The sequence below is a fragment of the Camelus ferus genome, chromosome 7 (assembly GCF_009834535.1).
Source record: "Camelus ferus isolate YT-003-E chromosome 7, BCGSAC_Cfer_1.0, whole genome shotgun sequence".
Taxonomy (NCBI): domain Eukaryota; kingdom Metazoa; phylum Chordata; class Mammalia; order Artiodactyla; family Camelidae; genus Camelus; species Camelus ferus.
Genome location: NC_045702.1, coordinates 9,578,508 through 9,599,472, shown reverse-complemented (window position 1 = coordinate 9,599,472; position 20,965 = coordinate 9,578,508). Strand labels below are relative to the sequence as shown.

The 20,965-nt window shown below is 35.6% G+C and overlaps 1 protein-coding gene across 3 annotated transcripts in view; it reads left to right on the top strand.

Annotated features, from left to right (window-relative positions):
- COPG2 (COPI coat complex subunit gamma 2) overlaps positions 1 to 20,965 on the top strand; it is a 126,110-nt gene that overhangs the window by 40,317 nt on the left and 64,828 nt on the right. For all 3 annotated transcript variants that reach the window (XM_032483343.1, XM_032483342.1, XM_032483344.1), the window contains exons 10-20: positions 4,311 to 4,444; positions 5,194 to 5,261; positions 7,112 to 7,300; positions 11,844 to 11,939; positions 12,228 to 12,471; positions 14,513 to 14,588; positions 15,602 to 15,705; positions 16,229 to 16,354; positions 17,126 to 17,188; positions 17,644 to 17,783; positions 18,357 to 18,528. In XM_032483343.1, coding sequence (XP_032339234.1) covers positions 4,311 to 4,444; positions 5,194 to 5,261; positions 7,112 to 7,300; positions 11,844 to 11,939; positions 12,228 to 12,471; positions 14,513 to 14,588; positions 15,602 to 15,705; positions 16,229 to 16,354; positions 17,126 to 17,188; positions 17,644 to 17,783; positions 18,357 to 18,528 — 1,412 coding nt within the window. The remainder of the gene's footprint in view (positions 1 to 4,310; positions 4,445 to 5,193; positions 5,262 to 7,111; positions 7,301 to 11,843; positions 11,940 to 12,227; positions 12,472 to 14,512; positions 14,589 to 15,601; positions 15,706 to 16,228; positions 16,355 to 17,125; positions 17,189 to 17,643; positions 17,784 to 18,356; positions 18,529 to 20,965) is intronic.

Genomic DNA, 20,965 nt, shown 5'->3' with positions numbered 1-20,965 from the left:
ATTTTGTTGATGGTTTCCTTTGCTGTTCAGAAGCTTTTAAGTTTGATTAGGTCCCATTTGTTTATTTTTGCTTTTATTTCTTTTGCCTTCAGAGACCAAAAGATTGTGACGATTTATGTCAGACAATGTTTTACCTGTGTTCTCTTCTAAGAAATTTATGGTGTCATGTGTTATATTTAGGTGTTGAAGCCATTTTGAGTTTATTTTTGTATGTGGTGTGAGGGAGTGTTCTAATTTCATTAATTTACATAAGGTTGTCCAGCTTTCCCAACACTACTTGCTGAAGAGACTGTCTTTTCTCCATTGAATATTCTTGCCTCCTTTGTCAAAGATTAATTGACTGTAGGTGTATAGGTTTATTTCTGGGCTCTCTATTCTGTTCCATTGATCTGTATTATCTGTTTTTGTGCCATTGCTGTGCTGTTTTGATTACTGTAGCTTTGTAGTATTGTCTGAAGCCAGGGAGAGTTATGCCTCTAGCTTTGTTCTTTGTCCTCAGGATTACTTTGGCAATTCTGTGTCTTTTGTGATTTCAATGTAAATTTTAGAATTATTTGTTCTATTTCTGTGAAAAATGTTCTGAGTAATTTGATAGAGATCACATTAAATCTGGAGATTAATTTGCATAGTATGACGATTTTAGCAATATTGATTCTTCCAATCCAAGAGCATGAGATATCTTTCCCATTTATTTGCATCATCATCAGTTTCCTTTATCAGTGTTTCATAGTTCTCAGCATACTGATCTTTCACCTCCTTGGTTAGGTTTATTTCTAGGCAGTTATTTTTTCAATGTGATTTTAAACAGGACTTTTTTTTTTTTTAACTTTCTCTTTCTGTTATTTCATTATTAGTACAAAGAAATACAACTGATTTCTCTATATGAATCTTGTATCCTGCTACCTTGTTGAATTCATTTGTTAGTCATAGTAGTTTTTGTGCAGAGTCTATGGGGTTTTATGTATACAGTATCACATCATCTGTATATAATAACAGCTTTACCTCTTCCCTTCCAATTTGGTTACCTTTTATTTCTTTTTCTTGTCTGATTGCTGTGGCTAGGACTTCTAGTACTAGGTTGAATAGAAATGATGATAGTGGGCATCCATGAATTTAGTGGGAAGGCTTTCAGCTTTTCGCCGTTGAATATTATGTTGGCTGTGGGTTTGTCGTAAATAGCTTTTGTGATGTTTTTGCCCCTTTTTTGTTAATGTGGTATAGCACATTGATTGATTTGCATATGTTAAACCATCCTTGCAATCCTGGAATGAATCCAGCATGATCATGGTATGTGATCCTTTGTATGTACTGTTGAATTTGGTTTGCTAAAATTTTGTTCAGGATTTTTGCATCTATATTCATCAAAGATAGTGGCCTGTGATTTTCTTCCTTTTTTTTTTTTTTTTTTTTTTTTTGTGGTGTCCTTGTCTGGTTTTGCTATCAGAGTGTTGGTGGCTTCATAGAATGACTTTGGGAGTGTTTCCTCCTCTTCAGTTTTCTGAAATAGTTTGAGAAGAATAGATATAAATTCTTTGTATGTTTGGTAGAATTCTTTAGTGAAGCCATCTTGGACTGTGGTTTGCAGGGAATTTTTTTTTTTAATTCTATTTCACTTCTAGTGATTGGTATCTTCAAATTATTTGTTTCTTTTTGACTCAATTTTGGCAAACTCTATGTTTCTAGAAATTTGTCCATTTCTTCTAGGTTGTCCAATTTGTTGGCATATAACTGTTTATAATACTGTGATTTTTTTGTTTTGTTTTCTGTGGAATTGGTTGTTATTTTTCCTCTTTCATTTCTTACTTTGTTTATTTAGGTCCTCTCTCTTTTTTCCTTGGTGAACCTGGCTAGAGGTTTGTACATTTTGTTTATCCTTTCAGAAAACCAGCTCTTGCTTTTATTGATCTTTTCTATTGTTTTTTGATCTTTTTATTTTCTTTCTGGTCTTTATTATTCCTTTTTCTAATTCTTTTAAGTAGTAAGTTAGGTTGTTTGAGATTTTTCTTGCTCCTTGAGGAAGGCCTGTATCACTAGAAACTTCCCTCTTAGAACTGCTTTTGCTGCATCCCATAGATTTTGTAAAGTTGTGTTTTTATTGTTGTTTGTCTCAAGGTTTTTTCTGATTTTTCTCTTCGAGTTCATCACAGACTTTTTTTTTTTTTAAGTTGCATGCTGTTTAGTCTTCATGTGACCATTTTTTCCCCATTTTTCTTTCTATGGTTGATTTCTAGTTTCATACTGTTAAGGTCAGAGAAGATGCTTGAAATAATTCCTATACTTTTAAATTTGTTGAGGTTTGTTTTGTGTCCTAGTATGTGGTCTAACATAGAGAATGTTCCATGCATGCTTGAAAAGAATTCTGGATTCCAGGTGTTTTTTGGATGTAGTGTCCTGTAGCTGTCAATTAAGTCCAACTGTTTTATTGTGTCATTTAGGATCTCTGTTGCCTTATTGAATTTTCTGTTTGGTAGATCTGTCCATTGATGTTACTGGGATGTTAAAGTCTCCTACTATTATTGTATTACTGTCAGTTTCTCCCTTTATGTCTGTTAGTATTTACTTTATCTATTTAGGTGCTTCTACATTGGGTGTACACATGTTAATGAGTGTAATATTCTCTTCTTTTGTTAACCCCTTTATCATTATATAGTGTCCTTCTTTGTCTTTTTTTATGGACTTTGTTTTAAAATCTGTTTTGTCTGATATGAGCATTGCTTCCCCTGCTTTCTTGTCATTTTAATTTGCATGAAGTATCTTTTTCCATCCCCTCACTTTCAATCTATGTGTGTCTTTCACCCTAAAGTGAGTCTCTTGTAGGCAGTATATTGTAGGTTCTTGTTTTTTTATCCAAGCGGAATTGAAATTTTTGTTCCAATTATTGTACTTTTCAAATCCAGAGTTTCTGTTTGGTTCCTTTAAAAAAAATTCATTTTAATCCCTTTGTTGGTATTCTTTCTTCCGTGAGGCATGATGTCATGCCTTCAACTTTTTAATTTCCTTCAGTTCTTTAGACATGCTTTCTTTTACTTCTTTGAACATATTTATATTAGTTGACTTAAAGTCTTTGCTTAGTAAAGGCAACCTTTGGGCTTCCTCAAGAATAATCTCTTTGACTGCTTTTTTTCCCTAAATATGGGCCCATACCTTACTATTTCTTTGTGTGTGTCATAGCTTTTTGTCAAAAACTGGATATTTAAAATAATGTGGTATCTCTGGTAATCATATTTCCCCCTTCTCCATCCTCAGAGTTTATTATTGTTGCTATTGTTGTTATTGTTTGTTTAATGACTTTTCTTGACTAATTCTGCCATCCTTATTCTTTGTCATGTGTGGCCACTAAAATCTCTGCATGATTAGCTGAATCTTCAGATAATGATTTGACAGATTTTCTTAAATGCTTTTGACCAACATGTCTCCTGCTTTTTTTTTCCAGTGAGCACTTCGTGTGTTGGGGCATGCCTTCTATGCTCTGGCAGTTTATAACTCTGCCCTAGTGTTTACTTCCTACTTGTGCAGAAACTCACAGTCTAGCATAGATGAGAGATTAGAGCTCTGTCAGGTCTTTCCTGGCATTGCACAGCCTTCTAGATCCCCAGAAATATGTCAGAAATTACTAAAGCCCCTTATAGGTGTCTCATTTCTTAGATTTTCCTTTTGAGTTTTTTTGGCCAGCCTTTTGTTTGCCACAACTAGAATCACTTCCTCTGGCAACTACAATGTTAAATAATTGCTGCTCATTGTGGGGGGTCAGATCCTCGGTATAGGGTTTTGCTCACTGAATGACCTATGAGTCAGGTGAAGTAAAGATTAACTCCACAAATGGGGTTTTTTTAGGGAGGGTTTTAGGTCCAGTCAGGTCAAGGAGTGACAGTTCTCTGGGGACAGGGCTTTTGTTGGCCCTCCAAATTAATCTCCTTCCTTCACTGGCTACTAGGCTGCTGGCTTTCATAACTAGTGGAGTTCTGAGGCTGCTGGTTTCCAAGGCTACCGTGAAACTGGGAAGACGGCATGAAATAGAGCAAGTTAAAACACTAGAAAGCTTACTGTTCTTATGAAGATTCAGCTGTTCCTCCTGAATAAATGTTACTAGGGTTTTTGCAAGCCTTTGGCTAACTACTAGAGTGCTGAGAAAGTTGATTTTGAAAATTTATGCCAGTGCTCTCATTGCTTTTATGGGGGAGTGAATGTTCAGAGGTCCTTCATTTATGAATCCCGAAGTGCTTCTGATTCTGCCTGTGCTTTTAACTAGTATGCATATTTCCTCTGTTCTTTTTAGTATCTAATTATGGCCTATGTATATTTATTGTCAGCCATGAAAGTCCAGTCTTTGATTTCATTGAGAGCTGCTTGCGAAATAAACATGAAATGGTTATTTATGAAGCTGCTTCAGCTATCATCCATCTTCCTAATTGTACTGCAAGGGAGTTGGCACCTGCTGTTTCAGGTTAGTTGTATGTTTGATAGCTGGCTTTTATTTATTTTCTTACATTTTTGCTTTAAGTTCCATAGGTCTACAGGATAATTATTTCTGAACCTTAGCTCTCTATATATAGCCTTTACATTCTGATATGTGGATTATTTATTTCAGTGGTTCTTTACTTAATTACAGTTGTCCCTCTATATCCGCAGGTTCTGCATCCCACAGGTTCAACCAAATCAGTTCACAGTTGAGTGAATCCTCAGTGTAGAACCTGTGGATACCAAGGGCTGACTGAACTACGAAATTTCATATAAGAGTCTCAAGCATCCTCAGATTTGGTATCTGTTGGAGGTCCCAGAACCAGTCCCCTGCAGATACGGAGGGATAGCTATAATTCTTTTTCTGAAGTTACCATTTCCCCATGTAAAAAACATTAAAAATTTTTTTACTTAGAAAAAAGTAATTTTAATGCCTTCAGTTCTCCTTAATGTTTAAAAAGCCTGTTTGCTCTTATAACTATAAATATTCCTACTCTTTAAATCCAGACATTAATGGGTTTGTTAAATTTTTGTAGAAAAATTAATCAACTGTTTCCATATTTAAAGTTTTTATAACTCAACAAAGAGTGACTTTTCTATTTTTTCATGTGAACTTCTGATGCTGTGATCTAATTACTTTATGCATATTTTGAATATGATTCTTTATGTACTGTGTTTTTGGAAATATGATATATGATGAAATGAGCTATATTCACAGTGATTTTTTTTTTCTAGTTCTTCAGCTTTTCTGTAGCTCTCCTAAGCCAGCTTTGAGATATGCAGCTGTGAGGACCTTGAACAAGGTATGTGAACCTTTGCTAACTATTGACATATCAGTGTTTGATTCAGAAACCTTAAATTGAACCATTTGGCTTTCTCTCCAAAGTTAGTAGATATGACTTATGAGCTTTACTTCTATAGCATCTCATTTGTATTTGTGGCCTTAAGTATGGCATTTTTACTATTATTCAACTAAAGATTATAATTCATTTCTGACTTTCAAGCACTTCATAGTCAAGAGCCTTACTCTCCAGTATGATGGGCTTTAGCCATAAGTGGCTGTTTCCATTCTAATTAATTAGAATTAAATAAAATTAAAAATTTAGTTCCTCCATCATTCTAGTCACACTTCATGTGCTCAGTAGCCACATGTAGTTAGTGACTATCATACTGGGCAGTGCAGACATAGAACATTTCTATCATTGCAGAAAATTTTCTTGGACAGTGCTAGTCTTGAACAGTGCTGATTCACATATGTAATTTTAAATTTTATTGTAACCACATTAACATTTTCTAAGATGAGATTAATTTTAATAATATACTTTAGTTACCTAATAAAATGTCATATCAACATGTGATCAGTATAAAATTATTGCAGATACATTTTACCTTCTGTTTTTTGATATTAAGTCTTTGATATTTAGTGTCTATTTTATATTGACAGTATACTTCAGTTTGGAGTGGCCACATTTCAAATGCTTAATAGTCACATGTGGCTGTTGGCTACCATATTATAAGTATATACTTATACATATTATAGCATAAGTCTAGAAGATACAATATAGGAACATGGAATGAATTAAATAGCTATAAAAGTTTTAAATGAAAGTTTAATGTAGTAGAAAACTTGTCATAATGCAGTGGTATGTAATCGATTATAAATTAATTGTATGAACAATTGAAGGAGAGAGAAGTTTAGAGCAGCCTTTATGGAAGAAGCCTTTATAGAACAACAATATGAATTATATTTTAAAGAGTTGGTGTAGGTCCACATTCCTTCATCTATAATCTTGGAGCCAGATGTGTGTCAGAATTCAGTATTTTATGAATTTCAGGGAGCTAATGTATTGCTGTCTCTTATTTTGCATACTAACGTCATCGGGCCTGGAGCAGCACTCCACCTTTAGACACATTAATATTTCTTCTTTGTACATATGGCTGTCCTTGCTAAGTGGAATATATTAAGACTTAGTTTTACACTAGTTTGGGTCATGTTTTGTTGTTAAGTGAATTTTGATGCCAATACTTTGCTGAGTTTTTAGAATTTTAGAATTGTGGGTAAAGGATTTTTTTTTTTTTTTTTTTTACCAGTATTGGGATAGGCAGAGAGGTGAACGTCATCAACAAAAGCAAAGAAGCAGGAAAATGACAGACACGTTTTAATGACCATGAGCGATCCAGTTTGACTGGAGTTTGCTTGCTTAAATATAGAAGTGTTTTCTAAGTGATAAGATATTAAGAGTCTGGGCAGTGTTTATCATTCTAGGCCCTGTTCTCAGAGATTCTAACATCTAGTAGAATAGCTATTCATGAACACATCTATTATAAAGAAAAACAGGTCAACTGTAATAGAAGACAGACTTATACTGTTATACATACTGATACTGTTACAAATGTTATAGAAACCTGGGATGAGAAAGTGCTGTGCTATACTATGACTGGCAGGTAATCACTTATCAAATGATACATCACACCTTTTTAACTGGTACCGTTCATCCTGAAACAATCACTTTTTAACCTATGTTGTCCTATTTACATTTTAAAAAGCCATTTACCGTAATTAAAATTTTTATTTCCTTCTTCCCTTATTTTTTAAAGTTCTGGTCTTTATCCATAGCAATTTGCTTATTTTTTTTTCTTGCCCTTTGACAAGGTGGCAATGAAGCACCCCTCTGCTGTTACTGCCTGCAACCTAGACTTAGAAAACTTGATCACAGACTCAAACAGAAGTATTGCTACCCTGGCCATTACTACACTCCTCAAAACAGGAAGTGAGAGCAGTGTGGATAGGCTTATGAAGCAGATATCATCTTTTGTGTCTGAAATCTCAGATGAGTTCAAGGTAAAAGTTTAAATACAATCATGTTTTCTTCTAGTCGCTGGCTTACCTATTTCTTAACAGTGACTTTTGATGAGTAGAAGTTTTAAATTTTTATGAAGTCTAATTTATTAATGTTTTTCTTTCACAGTTACTGCTTTCTGTGTTCTAAGACTTTAGTCTATTACCAAATCTTAAAGATATTTTATATTTTTTTCTAAATATTTTACAGTTCTAGCTTCTACATTTTGGCCTGTGATCCAACTTGAATGAGTATTTGTGTGTGATAAATTCATTTTTTTTCCATACTTTTTTCCAGTCATTCCAGCATAATTTGCTTAGAAAACTTTCTTTCCCCATTGGAGTGCCTAGGCATCTTTGTCTAAAAAGCAGATAACCAGATAATTGTAGGCATATTTCTGGGCTCCTTATTATATTCTGTTGATCTATTTGTCAGTCCTGTGCCAGTACCACACTTTGTTGATTAATGTAGCTTTATGGTACCTCTTAAATGTGTGGTCTTCCAACTTTGTCCTTTTTTAATATTCTAGTTCCTTTGCATTTCCATATAAAATTTAGAACCATCTTATAATTTCTGTAAAACAAAGCCTGCTGGGATTATAATTGGGAATGTGTTGAATCCATAGTCAGTTTGGGGAGAACTGACATCTTAATATTTATTCTTCCAGTTCATAAATATGGTATACCTCTCCATTTATTTAGGTCTTCTTTAATTTCTTTGAGCAATGTTTTGTAGCATTTACTCTAGAGGTCTTGCATGTCTTTTGTTAAATTTATATCTAAAAATTTTATGTTTTTTATTCCATTTAATTAAAATTTCTATTTCATTGTTTGCTGCTAGTATATAAAAAATACTTTTAAAAAAACCTTTCCTATAACTCGATATTCTTGCTAAGCACCTTTACTGCTTCTACTAGTTGTTATATACATTCCTTAGGATTGTGTATATAAATAATCATGTTATCTGTGAATAAAGACGGTTTTACATCATTTCCTATCCAAATACCTGTCCTTTCTTTTTCTTGTCTTATTAAAATGGCTAGGACTTCCAATACAGTGTTGAATAGAACTGGTGAGAATGTGTCAAGTGATAATAAAAACAAAACAGTAAATTTCAGTTAGAAGAATTAAGTCTTATTTAAAGTCTTATTTAGTTCTTAATCAAGAAGTATAGCTGACCCGATTTACTCTCTTCTAGTGTGTATCTACTTTTAAAAAACAAACTTAGCCTATGCTCTCAAGTGGACATTTTGAATCTTTGGGGAACCTTGGGAGTTTATGATGGTCATTTTGAAATACAATTTATTGAACGAATCTCCTATCCTTGAACACTTAGATAGCTTGCAGTATTTTGTGATTACAAGTGATGCCACAGTGGATAACCTTGTGTATATGTTTTCTTGAAATGTTGGAGGTGTGTCCTCAGGGTGAATCCTAGTTCATATGCTAGACTGAAGGGTAAATATATAGTTTTGTAGAGTATGCTAAATTCTACCAGCAATGTATGAGTGCCAGTTTCCCAATAGCTTCACCTATAGAGTATTTTGAAGTTTTGCCAACCTGATGGGTGAGAAAGGGTATCTCAGTGTAGCTTTAATTTGAATTTCTTTTATCATGAAAGAAGTTAAACATCTTTGCATATTTTTAAAGATCATTTAATATCTCTTTTTGAATATTGTCTGTTCATATCTTTCCCCCATATTCTATAAGATTTTTGGTCTTTTGTTTCCTCAATTAAATTTTTTTATATATTAGGGATATTAGTTCTTTATCTGAAATGTGCTATGGTATTTTCTCTCAGTTTGTCATTTATCTTTTAGTTTTTCTTATAATGTCTTTTATTATGCACACTTTTAAAATTTTTATGTAGTTAGATTTGTTGATCTTTTCTTTTATTGGGTTGGACTTTTGATTAATAATTAATTAGAAAGACTTTCTCTTCAGATTGTAGAATCTGAATGGGTGCATTTATTCTACCCATGTTTTCTTCTAGTATATGTATAGTTTTACTTTTTGCATTTAAGTATTTGCCTCCTTGGATTTTTAAATTATATATAGACTAAGAAATGTATGTAATCTTATCCTTTTCCATGACTATCCAGTTGCCCCCCCAAAAGTTTCATTTAAAAGGCTGTCTTTGCCCCAGCATTTGAGATACCACCTTTACCATATACTAATGTTCCATATGTACTTGGGCCTATTTGGGGGCTTTCTATTCTATTCTGTTGTTGTCTCTATTAATAGCGGGGTTGGGTATAGCTCAGTGGTAGAGCGCATGCTTAGCATGCATGAGGTCCTGGGTTCAATCCCCAGTACCTCTATTAAAAAAAATAATAATAAATAACTAAACCTAATTATCCCCACCCAAAAAACTAAATTAAAAAAATACATCAGTACCACACACTATTTTAAATATAGAAGTTTCATAGGATGTATTAGTATCTCTTAGTCCCCTCTCATAGTTCTTTATTTTTATTGTTTCCCTAGCTATTCTTACATATTTATTTTTCCTTATGAACTTAAGTATTAACTTGTCTAGTTTCATAAAAAATTTCATTGGTATTTTTATGGGGATCACATGAAGTTTATAAGTTAACTTAGGGGAGAATAAATCTCTTGACGATGTTGAGATATCCTAACCAAGAACAAGGGATATTTTTAATTTGTTCAAGTCTACTTTTGTGCCTTTTTAGAATATTTTATAGTATCTTTTAATTTTGAGTATTTGAAAAGTTCTTTTCTTAGGTATTTTATCTTTATTGTTGTTGCTATTTATATCTTTTTTACTCGTATCTTCTACCTTGTTATTATTTGTGTATATGAACAGTATTATTTTTGCATGTTAATTTTATAGTCTACTACCTTACTGAGTTGAGTTAGTTTTATCATTGATTCTCTGTGGTTTCCAGATTATACTGTCATGTCATTTGTAAATAAAGATGGTTTTGTCTTTTATTTTCTAGTTCTTATTCCTCTAATCGTTTTCTCCTGTCTAATTGCATTGATTAATATCTCCAGAATACTGTCAAATAATAGAAATAGTAGCATCCTTAAATTGTTTCTGACCTTAATGTATATGACTCTTGGGGCTATTAAGGAATATGCTGGCAATAGGACTGAGAGGGGTGTGTGTGTGTGTGTGTGTGTGTGTGTGTGTGTTTAAAATGGAAGGGTCCATCCATTCCTATTTTGTTTAAGAATTTTTGCTAGGAATGAGTGTTGGATTTTATCAGACGTTTTTCAGCATCTATGGATATAATTATATGACTTTTCTCCTTAAACTCATTAATGTTGATGAATTGTATTAATTTTCTAATGTTGAACCAGTCTTGCATTCTTGGCATAAATTCCATTTCATCATGGCATGTTATTTTCTTACTGTTGTGTTGGAGTCTGCTAGCTAATATATCACTTAGAATTTGTACATCAATATTCATAACTGATTTCCGTCTGTAATTTTTCTTTTTGCATGTATACCATCTTTATTAGGTTTAGGTATCATTGCTTCATAAAGATTGTGGATGTTTTCCTTCATTTTCTATGCTCTGAAACAATGTATATAGATTTGGGACTATTAGTTGTTGGTAGACAATTCTCAAGTCTCCATGAATTTCTTGGATTTCTACACACCCTGTAAGTTAGGCACTCACTACTCTTTGTTCTCTTTGTGTAGTGCAAGATATCTTCCAGCCTTAAAAGATACAGCATCTTCCTCTAAAAGTAAAGGGCAGGTTTCCATTCAGCCCTAGAAGATACAGTTAATGCTCCCTCTAGAGCAAAAGGCAAACATGCTCATTGCCCAGTGTAATAAAGATGATGTTTCCCTTCAGAATAAAGGACTGGCATGCTTACTGCCCACTGTAAAATGTTCAAGTTCCCTACCTCAGATTCTCCTGTACTGCAGCCTACTGCAGGGTCAAGTATTATCTGGCTCTTTTTACACTGTCCTGTCGGAATTGGGATTCAGGAAACTGACCCCCAGATGTTGATACCCTGGCTCCTGCTTTTGCTGTGAGTAATTGTCTTTCATCTCTGGTCCAGAAGTCCTGTGTTTTCTAGCATCCATGGAACTGTGGCAGATTAACTTAGCTTGCAAGCAGGGTAAAGTCTCGCACCCTTTCAACTTCTTGACACTGATCTTTAAAGTTGTGGTAAAATTTTCCTAGAAACCATTTTGTAAAGTAGTTCCTTGGTAACCTTCTCTATTTCTTCTATTTCTTCTGTTTAAGCTATTTAGCTTTACTGTTCACTTTAAAATTTTTATGTGCTTGTTTGCTTGGAGCAGAGGGATGGTGGAGTCTCTTGAATGCACTTCATTTTTACATTGGTTTTATTTTCCTTTGAGGTCTCCTTGCTTATCTTTCATGAAGAATCATTATTGTCATTTTAGTTAACTGCAGTGCCGCCTTAGCATGCAGTAAATGAGAGGAAATGTGTGCTTAGAAGCTAAAGTTATAACGATGAACGTCCTTTCTGTGGTTTTCTCTCGGTGGTAGTTGTACGGTCATTATAAAGGTGGATGTACTTTTTGTTTGTTTTTCTACAGGTGGTGGTTGTGCAGGCAATTAGTGCTCTCTGTCAGAAATACCCTCGAAAGCACAGCGTCATGATGACTTTCCTCTCCAACATGCTCCGAGATGATGTAGGTGGACTACTTCTTAAATGTGGGAAGTTGCACTCAAATTCTTATAGTATTTACAGCAGCTTTCTTTATCATCTCAGCATGCCTCTCAAAAAGTGCTCAATTCTGGTTGCTGTCTTATTACTAAACATGCTGTTACTTTGGCTTTCCTACTTGGAGGAAAAAACACTTTTGTTTCTTTCATAAGGGAAGGGAAATGAAATTTGAATGTTACAGCATGAGCCTTGGAGTATAAGCATTTCTCTAAAAAGTGTTCTCAGAATGAATGGTCGTTTTCTCTTTCGCCAGGGAGGCTTTGAGTATAAGCGGGCCATTGTGGACTGCATAATCAGCATCGTGGAAGAGAACCCTGAGAGTAAAGAAGCAGGTCTCGCCCACCTTTGTGAATTCATTGAGGACTGTGAACACACTGTTCTGGCTACTAAGATTCTCCACTTGTTGGGCAAAGAGGGCCCCAGAACACCTGTCCCCTCCAAGTATATCCGCTTTATTTTTAATAGGGTCGTGCTGGAGAATGAGGCCGTCAGAGCTGGTGAGTCACTGGAACACTGATAATGATGTAACTGCTGGCCTTTTGAAACGCTAGGCTCAAGCAGGGTGGTAATAAAATTAGAAAATGAAGTTGCAGAGTCTGTTTGACAGTGGGATCTGGGAGCATACTTAAGCCCAGATGTGTAGCTCTTTATATTCCAGTTTCCATCCTGATTTCTGCCTTCTATCAGAGACAGATAACCCTTGACTTTCAGTACGAGAGGAAGGCTGTGATGGCATCATCCATCTTTTCAGAATTATGGCCAGAAGAATGGATGACTGTGAAATTTGTGTGTCTTGTCATTTTTAAGTGACTTTTTAAACAGGCTTAGGAATTTTTTACTTCCTCCTCTCTAATTGTTACTTCCCGTTAGCATATGAACAGGTCCAGATATCTCCTGTTAAAGATATAAGCCCTCTTTTGATCCACTGTCTCTGATTAACGACTGACTATAATTCCCCTGTCAGGTAAACTTGAAGTAGCTGTTACTAGCTGCCTTTATGAACTTATTTTCCATTTTCTCTTCAACTCACTACAATGTAGTTCTGTCTCTTAAAAAATCTTCTGAAACTGTTTTTTAAAAAAATTACTTATAAGCTAGTTGGAAATTCAGGTTGGACATTTTAATGTTCTTATCTTTGTTCACCTCTCGGTCAGTTTGATGTACTGTTGACTAAACACTTCATGAAACTCTCTTCCCTTGGTTTCCTCAATAGCCTCCATCTTTCTGTCACTCCCCAGTCTTACTTATAGAGCTTCTCTTCCATTCTTTAAAAAGTTAGTTCCCTTTAGAGATTTGTCTTCTCCACACACATTCTTCCTGGTGATCATTTTCAAAGCTCTACTGATAGGCTGTGACATTGCAGGTCATGGCTGTTTCCTGAACTTGTATGTCTCCTAACTATCTAAGGCACTTCAAATTCAACTTGAAATTCCCAAACTGAATTCCTCACCTATAATATCCACTCAGTTTCAAAGCTAGAACCTTATTCCATTGTTTTATAACCCTGTCTGTCCTTGGGCAAAGACCTGTCAATTCTGTCTCCTTAATACTTATTTCTTTATTCTTTTTTTTTTCCAGTTTTCCCAGGTGCTGTATTAGACTCCCATCCATTTCAGATGCCCAACTAGTCTGACTGCTTGTTAGTCTCACCACATATCCAACATACTCTTCACACTCTGCTACAAATACACAAATTTATCTTGTATTTAACACCATTAATAATAACTTTGAGATTAAACCATAAGCTCTTCTTAATCTCTAGTCACTCACTCATCTCCTGCTCTCCAACTCAGGTCTACTCTTCAGCCTTACTCAGCTGTGTCTAGTTCCAGGATTAGACCATACTTTCTTCTCTGGGGTCAGGGCTTTCATACTTTTAATTCTCTCTGCCTTGAATCATCTTCTCCTGCCTTTTCCCTCTGGCTAACTCTGCTTGTTCTTCAGACTTTAGCTCAGGTACTGTCAGCTCCTTATCTTTCTTCTCCACCACCAATTCTGGCTTAAGTTCCTTTTTCTACTCACACAGCATCCTGGATATAATTCTGCCATGGACTTACTATGCTATGTTGTAACTATCTCTTTACTTACCTGTCTTTCCCACTTGGGGTCAGGGACCATGTCTTTTATCTTTCTATCCCCAGTACCTAGTACAATTCCTGACAAAAATTAGATGAGCAATAAATCTTTGTTGAATTAAGTGAGTTTTAATAATAGAGGGTTTTTTTTTTTTATGCATGGGGCTGGTCATTTGAGATTAGAGATTAATTAAGTGTGGTATATTAGGGGTCAGCCTGGAGGACAGCTCATATAAGACTTACATATGGTCCTCTTTCCTCAATGCATGGAGGGTTTTCCTATTCAGAGCTCTGCCAATTTCTATTTATGCTTAAATGGATCAAAGAAATAAGATCAAGAAATACACAATAAGACAATAGTTTATTCCCACTGAACATGAGAAAATGTAACTTTTTTTGAATGATTATTGCTTAACTCTGAGAAGTTAATATTTATGCTGTTTCATTTTATGCTTCATTATAGCTGCTGTGAGTGCTCTGGCTAAATTTGGGGCTCAGAATGAGAATCTTCTCCCAAGTATCCTTGTACTCTTACAAAGGTAAAGTAAAAGAATGTATTTTTTTTAAAAGTAAGAGTGTCATGTCTTTTATCTTTCTACCCCCAGCACCTAGCACAATTCCTGACAGAAGTGAGGTGAGCAATAAATCCTTGATGAATGAAGCCAATTTTAATAGTAGAGGTTTTTGTTTTTTATGCATGGAGCTGGTTGTTTGAGATTAGAGCTTAATTATTTAGTGTGATATATAAGGGGTCATGGAGGATAGCTCATATAAGACTTACATATGATCCTTTTTCCTCATTGTACCACATCAAATGCATTGCAGGGCCTAAGACTAGAGCTGATGGAGTAAGTCAGGGGGAAATGGCATTTTTCTTACTCTTCTGGTAATTTTGCATGTGCCAAGAACATACATTATTTGACTTTTAATTTCTCTTGCATGATTTTGATAAAGTGACAAATGCATGTGCCTCAATTTGTATAGCAGGGGCCAACTTCAAAGTGATTCACTATCTAGAGTTGAAAATACCAGCTGATTTTCATGGTCTCCATGACTCCCAATTTGATGAGGAAAAGGCTTGCTTTTGCAAACACTCTGTGATTGCATCTTGTAATTGAAAGGCTGGCTGGTTTAAATAAAACAAATTGCCATTTGAGTAGTATCAGTGCCTGGATTCTGAATGCTTTTTTGTCTCCTTGGAAAGTGTAGTATTAACATTTTTTAATTATAAAGAAGTCTCAGTCTTTACCAGGGTCATGTGGTTGGAGATCCAAGAATACACTCTGAACTGCTATCTTATGTTATTGTGTTCTTCCTAATTATTTCACTGCCTACTTATGTAGTGCTTCTGATTCATAATGACACCATTTCTTTACCAATTCAGAACAGTACCCAAGATTTGTGGAGATTTTAAGACCCACTGTTGGCTGTTGTTGAGCTCTTTTATGAAGGTAGTATCAGATGGTGTGAACTGTGTCCTTTAGGAATAGTGGTACAGCTGTGGGAAGTCTTTAGGCTGCTGTGACATGCCTATTCTGTATCCTCTGGACAGGTGTATGATGGATACTGATGATGAGGTACGGGACAGAGCTACCTTCTATCTGAATGTGCTACAGCAGAGGCAGATGGCACTGAATGCTACTTATATCTTCAATGGTCAGTGAGAACCAAGAAGGGAGACAAATATACTTTTGTTCCACGGATGGTGTCTTGGAAACATATCTCATGATGATTTGCATATGAGCTGGCTTCACTAGGAAAAATGCTTGGTTTTTATCTTTGAATGCACTTCCATTTCTAGGAAAACCTAAAGGATATAAAAGCCCAAAGAATGTTTGCTTGTTCCTGGTTCTCCTTGAGCTCCCTCTTGGGTTTGTCTTTTTCCCCCTTTCTTCTGCTGTTATTGTTTCCACATGGCTCTGTTGCTTTCTTTTGTGGAAGATACTTATATTTTGTTGAAAATTTTTATGCTTTGCTCCTATGGTTCCTTGGATGAAATAATAAGAGCACCCCCCCCCCCCTTTTTTTTCATTAGGAGCCTTTATTTTAACTTATTTAGGTTATAAAGTCTGTGGTTGTATTTTTCTTTAGAAAGCTTAGATAAATATTACAAACCTGGGCCTGTCTGGATCCTAGGATTGACAAGAAGTTATAATGCTGGGATTTCTCTGTTTCATAGGTCTAACAGTCTCTGTCCCAGGGATGGAAAAAGCCTTACACCAGTATACATTGGAGCCTTCAGAGAAGCCCTTTGACATGAAATCTATCCCCCTTGCTATGGCTCCTGTCTTTGAACAAAAAGCAGGTAATGGGAACACTTAGTTAATTTTTCTGTGTATAAATAGTTTTATACCAGTAAAATAATACTGTTAGCATATTTTCTCTTAATATTTCTTTTGTCACGACTTACTTCTAAATCTTACAGAACTAAGATGGATGATACTTTTTTAAATTAGGGTTTTAAAAAAATTCCCCTTGTTTCCTCATGAAAGCAAGAATATGAAATGTGACTCAGACCGAAAGTTGTTTTTTTAATGCTGAGTGTAACAGCATTTAAAGTTAATTGTCACCATGTGTCTCAGAGCAGTAATTATGCTGCCAACTCCTATTTTTATTTTCTGATGTTGGTTACTCTTAATTAATTTTTCTATTGGAGGTTTAAAAAAATAAAAGAAGTGTTTAGTGGTTAGAACTGAAAAGGAAAGATCTCATGCTTAACTTTCGACATTTTCAGTTTGTTGATACTATACAAGTTTTTTTTTCCTATTTGAATCATGAGATTTGTTTTTATAAACTGTTTCTCTTTTTAAGAGTAATTTTTTAAAATATTCTGGTCCATTTAAAGCAAAATCTATATTTTTAGGACTTTATTATTTCACTAAATACATTTTAATTGGAGTTGTCCCTCCAAAAAAAACAAAAAACAAAAAAAAGGTGGCAGAGCACCTACTGGTATAATTTAGCCATGGCTCCTTATATAGCTGGTAGAAGTTTCTGCCCTCATCTCCTTCTGTCTGCATTTTGTGCTAGATAGTGGGAGGGAAGCTCACTTGATTGCTCATATCTGTCTTTGTAGAAATCACACTGGTGGCTACTAAGCCAGAGAAGTTGGCTCCTTCCAGGCAAGACATTTTCCAAGGTATGATGATTTGATGTGTAGAAGCAGTAGCCTTGTACCCTAGGCATTGTAAATATAGTGAAGTCCACTGCTTTTATTCAGTTTGATTATTTCTTGGTACAGGAAGTCTTTGTGAGGCTGAATGTTTGTTGTCACAGCCCACCGTTGCTGTGGCTGCCTGCAGTCTGTGGGACTTGTCAGTCTAAGTGGGAGTGTTTTTACTCTATCTTGGTTAATGGGAATTCACATTCTATGAAATCAAGGATTTAGTTTCTTCCTTTTTTTTTTTTCTTTCGCCTTTAGCAATTCAGTTTACAAATTCTCTTACTTAAAAGATTATTTACTAAAGTTTGGAGACATATTAGTTGGGTGTTTATTAGTAAGGCTGTGGAAACTGAAAACATTTTAGACATTCAGAGTAATGTCTTCCTCTGTCTTATCTTTCTTCCTTCTTTTCTTTCCATTTTTCTTAATAGAACAACTGGCTGCCATTCCTGAGTTTATGAATCTAGGACCCTTGTTCAAGTCGTCTGAGCCTGTCCAACTTACAGAAGCAGAGACAGAATACTTTGTTCGTTGTATCAAGCACGTGTTTACCAAGCACATTGTGTTCCAGGTGAGATCAGTGCTGTAACGGGCTCCTGGGAGGGGCTTAGTACTCATTCCCCTTCAGTTTATGATTCTAGTTCCTTTTATAGAGAAGTAACGTGGCAGCATTTCTGGTTTTCTTTCCTAAGTCCATAGCTCTAGAGATGCCTTCGTGTGATGGGTAGCTTTTAATGGTTTAAATTTAAAAGAACATAAAATCAAAATGTCTAAAGAAGTTGGACAGCATAAAGTAGAACCCGCTAAAAAAAAAAATCATTCAATATCAGGGTAAATTAAGTGCGTTGTCCAAGAACTTGGATTTTAATTTGATTCTCAGACAGCTGTCAGGCCTCTACCCTGTCATTTGGTAGAACTCAGTCTCAGGAAAGAGAAGAAACTAGTGAATAACATAAAGGCGATCTCAAGAATAAGCTTATGCCTGTTGCCTCAAAAAAACCTTTAGGGGGAGACCTGTCTTGGTGTATAGAGAGGGAAAGTGTAGTGGGTTCCAGGACTGAGTTGTGGGTTATGGGTGGGAAGGAGCAACTTGCTTGAAAACAGTTCTTATCCTTCATAACTTTTGTGTTTGCTGCCTTTTCAGTTTGACTGTACCAATACTCTCAATGACCAGCTGCTGGAGAAAGTGACAGTGCAGGTGGAACCATCAGATTCCTATGAAGTGCTGTGCTGTATCCCAGCGCCCAGCCTAACTTATAATCAGCCGGGAATATGTTACACTCTTGTTCGTTTACCTGATGACGACTCTACAGCAGGTACTGATACCCAGAATGAAAGACACATGATTGCGGGTACATTACCACTTGAGCTCGTAAATGTCTGGACAAGTATTTGAGGTTCAAGAATTTGTTTCTTTTCCAGAATTAAATGTAATGATAATGATGGTATATTTATATTTATAAAATTAATTACTGCTATAGATATACTAATTTTATAACTAATTCTGAGTAAAATATGCTGGACATTTAATCTTAAAAGAGAAACTGAATGTATACAGTGGTAGCCCAAAAAGGAACTCAGACTTTCTGTTGAAACAGTGTGACCACTGGTTCATGTAGCTGATGTCTCCTTGAAGGATCATGGCCTCCTTCTCCCTGATGTTTCTTTCCAGGGCATCTTGGGGATTTTTTTACTTAGTAGATCCATGGCATCTGAAAATGTATTTTTTTTTAAGGGCTCTGTAGCCCAAGGCTGGTGTCTGAGTATGTCTCAGCCCAGTAAGTGGCTTAGCCAACAACTGGGTGTCCACATTTGAGAAAGGCTTTGTAATTCTCTACTTGACCTGTGTGCACTGTATGCAGTCTTAGGGGTGGGGGATGGGGGTCAGGGGAGGCCTGTGAAGGAGAACCAACTGCTAGTGCCAACAGTATTTACAAATTTGGGGATTTGAGACCTTCTGACATATCTCTTCTGAATGTCAAGTATTTGTTGTACTTGCTTTCCTCCTTTTCCTTTGTGAGTTCTTTTCTTCCCAGATTCAATGCAGAATATTCACAACTGCTAACCAGTTTACTCAGAAATAAGCACACACATCACACTTAACATTTTAAACAATTTTATTACTAGTACAGGAAAAAATTTTTACTGCTAGTACAGGAAAAAACAATTTTTACTGCTAGTACAGGAAAAACCAATTTTTACTATTAATACAGGAAAAAAACAAAGTAACAAATAGTGGGGAAGTTACAGAGTTACAAGAAATCATAAAAGTACTAGTAAATAGTTGTCCCTGGTCATCACTGAGTTATATTTGGGGCTTAACCTGTCTTCTCTTAGCCCCTCTCCCAACCCCCTTTTTAGCTGTTGGTTCTGGGAGCCCCTGTCCAGTCTCACCTGTGTTGGATGATAGACCAGGCTACTCACTCTAGCACGAGGTAGATTCAAGTTGGCACCATTGCTGGGTCTGAATCCCAGGTTGTTCCCTCTGGCCCTGGGTGGACCTGCACTTGCAGCCACCCTGGATCCATAACCCCCTGGGTAGGAAGGCACTTTCCTAGCTGGCCTCCAGTATTTCTCCTTCAAGCATTAGGCCATCCAACTTTAACCTTTAATCACCTCCTTTATCCCTTTATGAGGTTTCTCTAGTTCCGTTCCCTTTTAGCTACACTTTCTTTCCTGGTCTGTTTTCCTCTGGTTAGACTCATTTAAAATATGTCCACCAGCCAGTAATTAAGCTGGCTGTACTCTTTAGTAAAGCTAGTTTTATTTAGCCTTGTTCTAAACCAGTATCTGGGCCCAGTCTTAATGTAGCCCTGTGGCTTCTGCCATCATCCTGGGAGACTCCACATTTTTTTAGTTTTTTCCAGTAGCCACCTCTCCTTATTTCACAATTCTTCCCCCATTGTACTTCTTACTAAGTTTCTTTTTTTTAAGGGATGCCATTCCTTTGCCACTTAATTTCAGAGGGAAGCAAAATGCTGAACTCATTGAAGAATCAAGCTTTTCCCAATTGAGAATACTAGCTCCTCCCATTTCCCCAGGTTCACTTGGATAACTGATAACTCAGGTGCCTCACATCCCAAGGAGTGGTCCTAATAGAATACAATAAATACAGTTTTACAATATCAAAATACATAAAACAACAATATTGAAATTACAGAAGTTACATATAGTACAGGAGAAAACAACAACAACAGAAAACATTTCTACCAAGACAAAATATAGGGGTGGTTTCTTACACCTCCTTACTAAGGAGTTAATTTCTTTTTAAAATATAGATCTTACAAATTAGCCCAGAGGTTTCAACTTTTGGTCTGCTGGCTATGGACGCTTTTGCTTGATGGTTGTTAGTATTTTGTTTGTAAAAATTTGACATTTGGAGAATTTTCTTTCTTTTCTGTTAAATTTAAAGGATTTGCTGATTGGTGTTGAAACTTAGTTGTAAATTTGTCATTGTATCTTGGAGAGAAGAAATGGAATTCTGTCTCAACATTTGGACTTTTAAAACTTTGTTAGTAGTCAATTTATATTTGACCCATCACGTGCCTGCTTTAAAAAAAAAATCCTTTCTATTCTTTAGTCTTTGTTAGAAACTAAAATTTTTCATCCACGGCCAATCCAAAGTCTTTGCTGTACAGTGAACAGAAGTGAAATACCAGGGTCTAGGCAGTACGAAGTCTTCTACCCATTCCTTCTTTTCTGCATTTTCCCACTGTAGATATTTTGAATTTCACCAATCACCTGAAGATATAT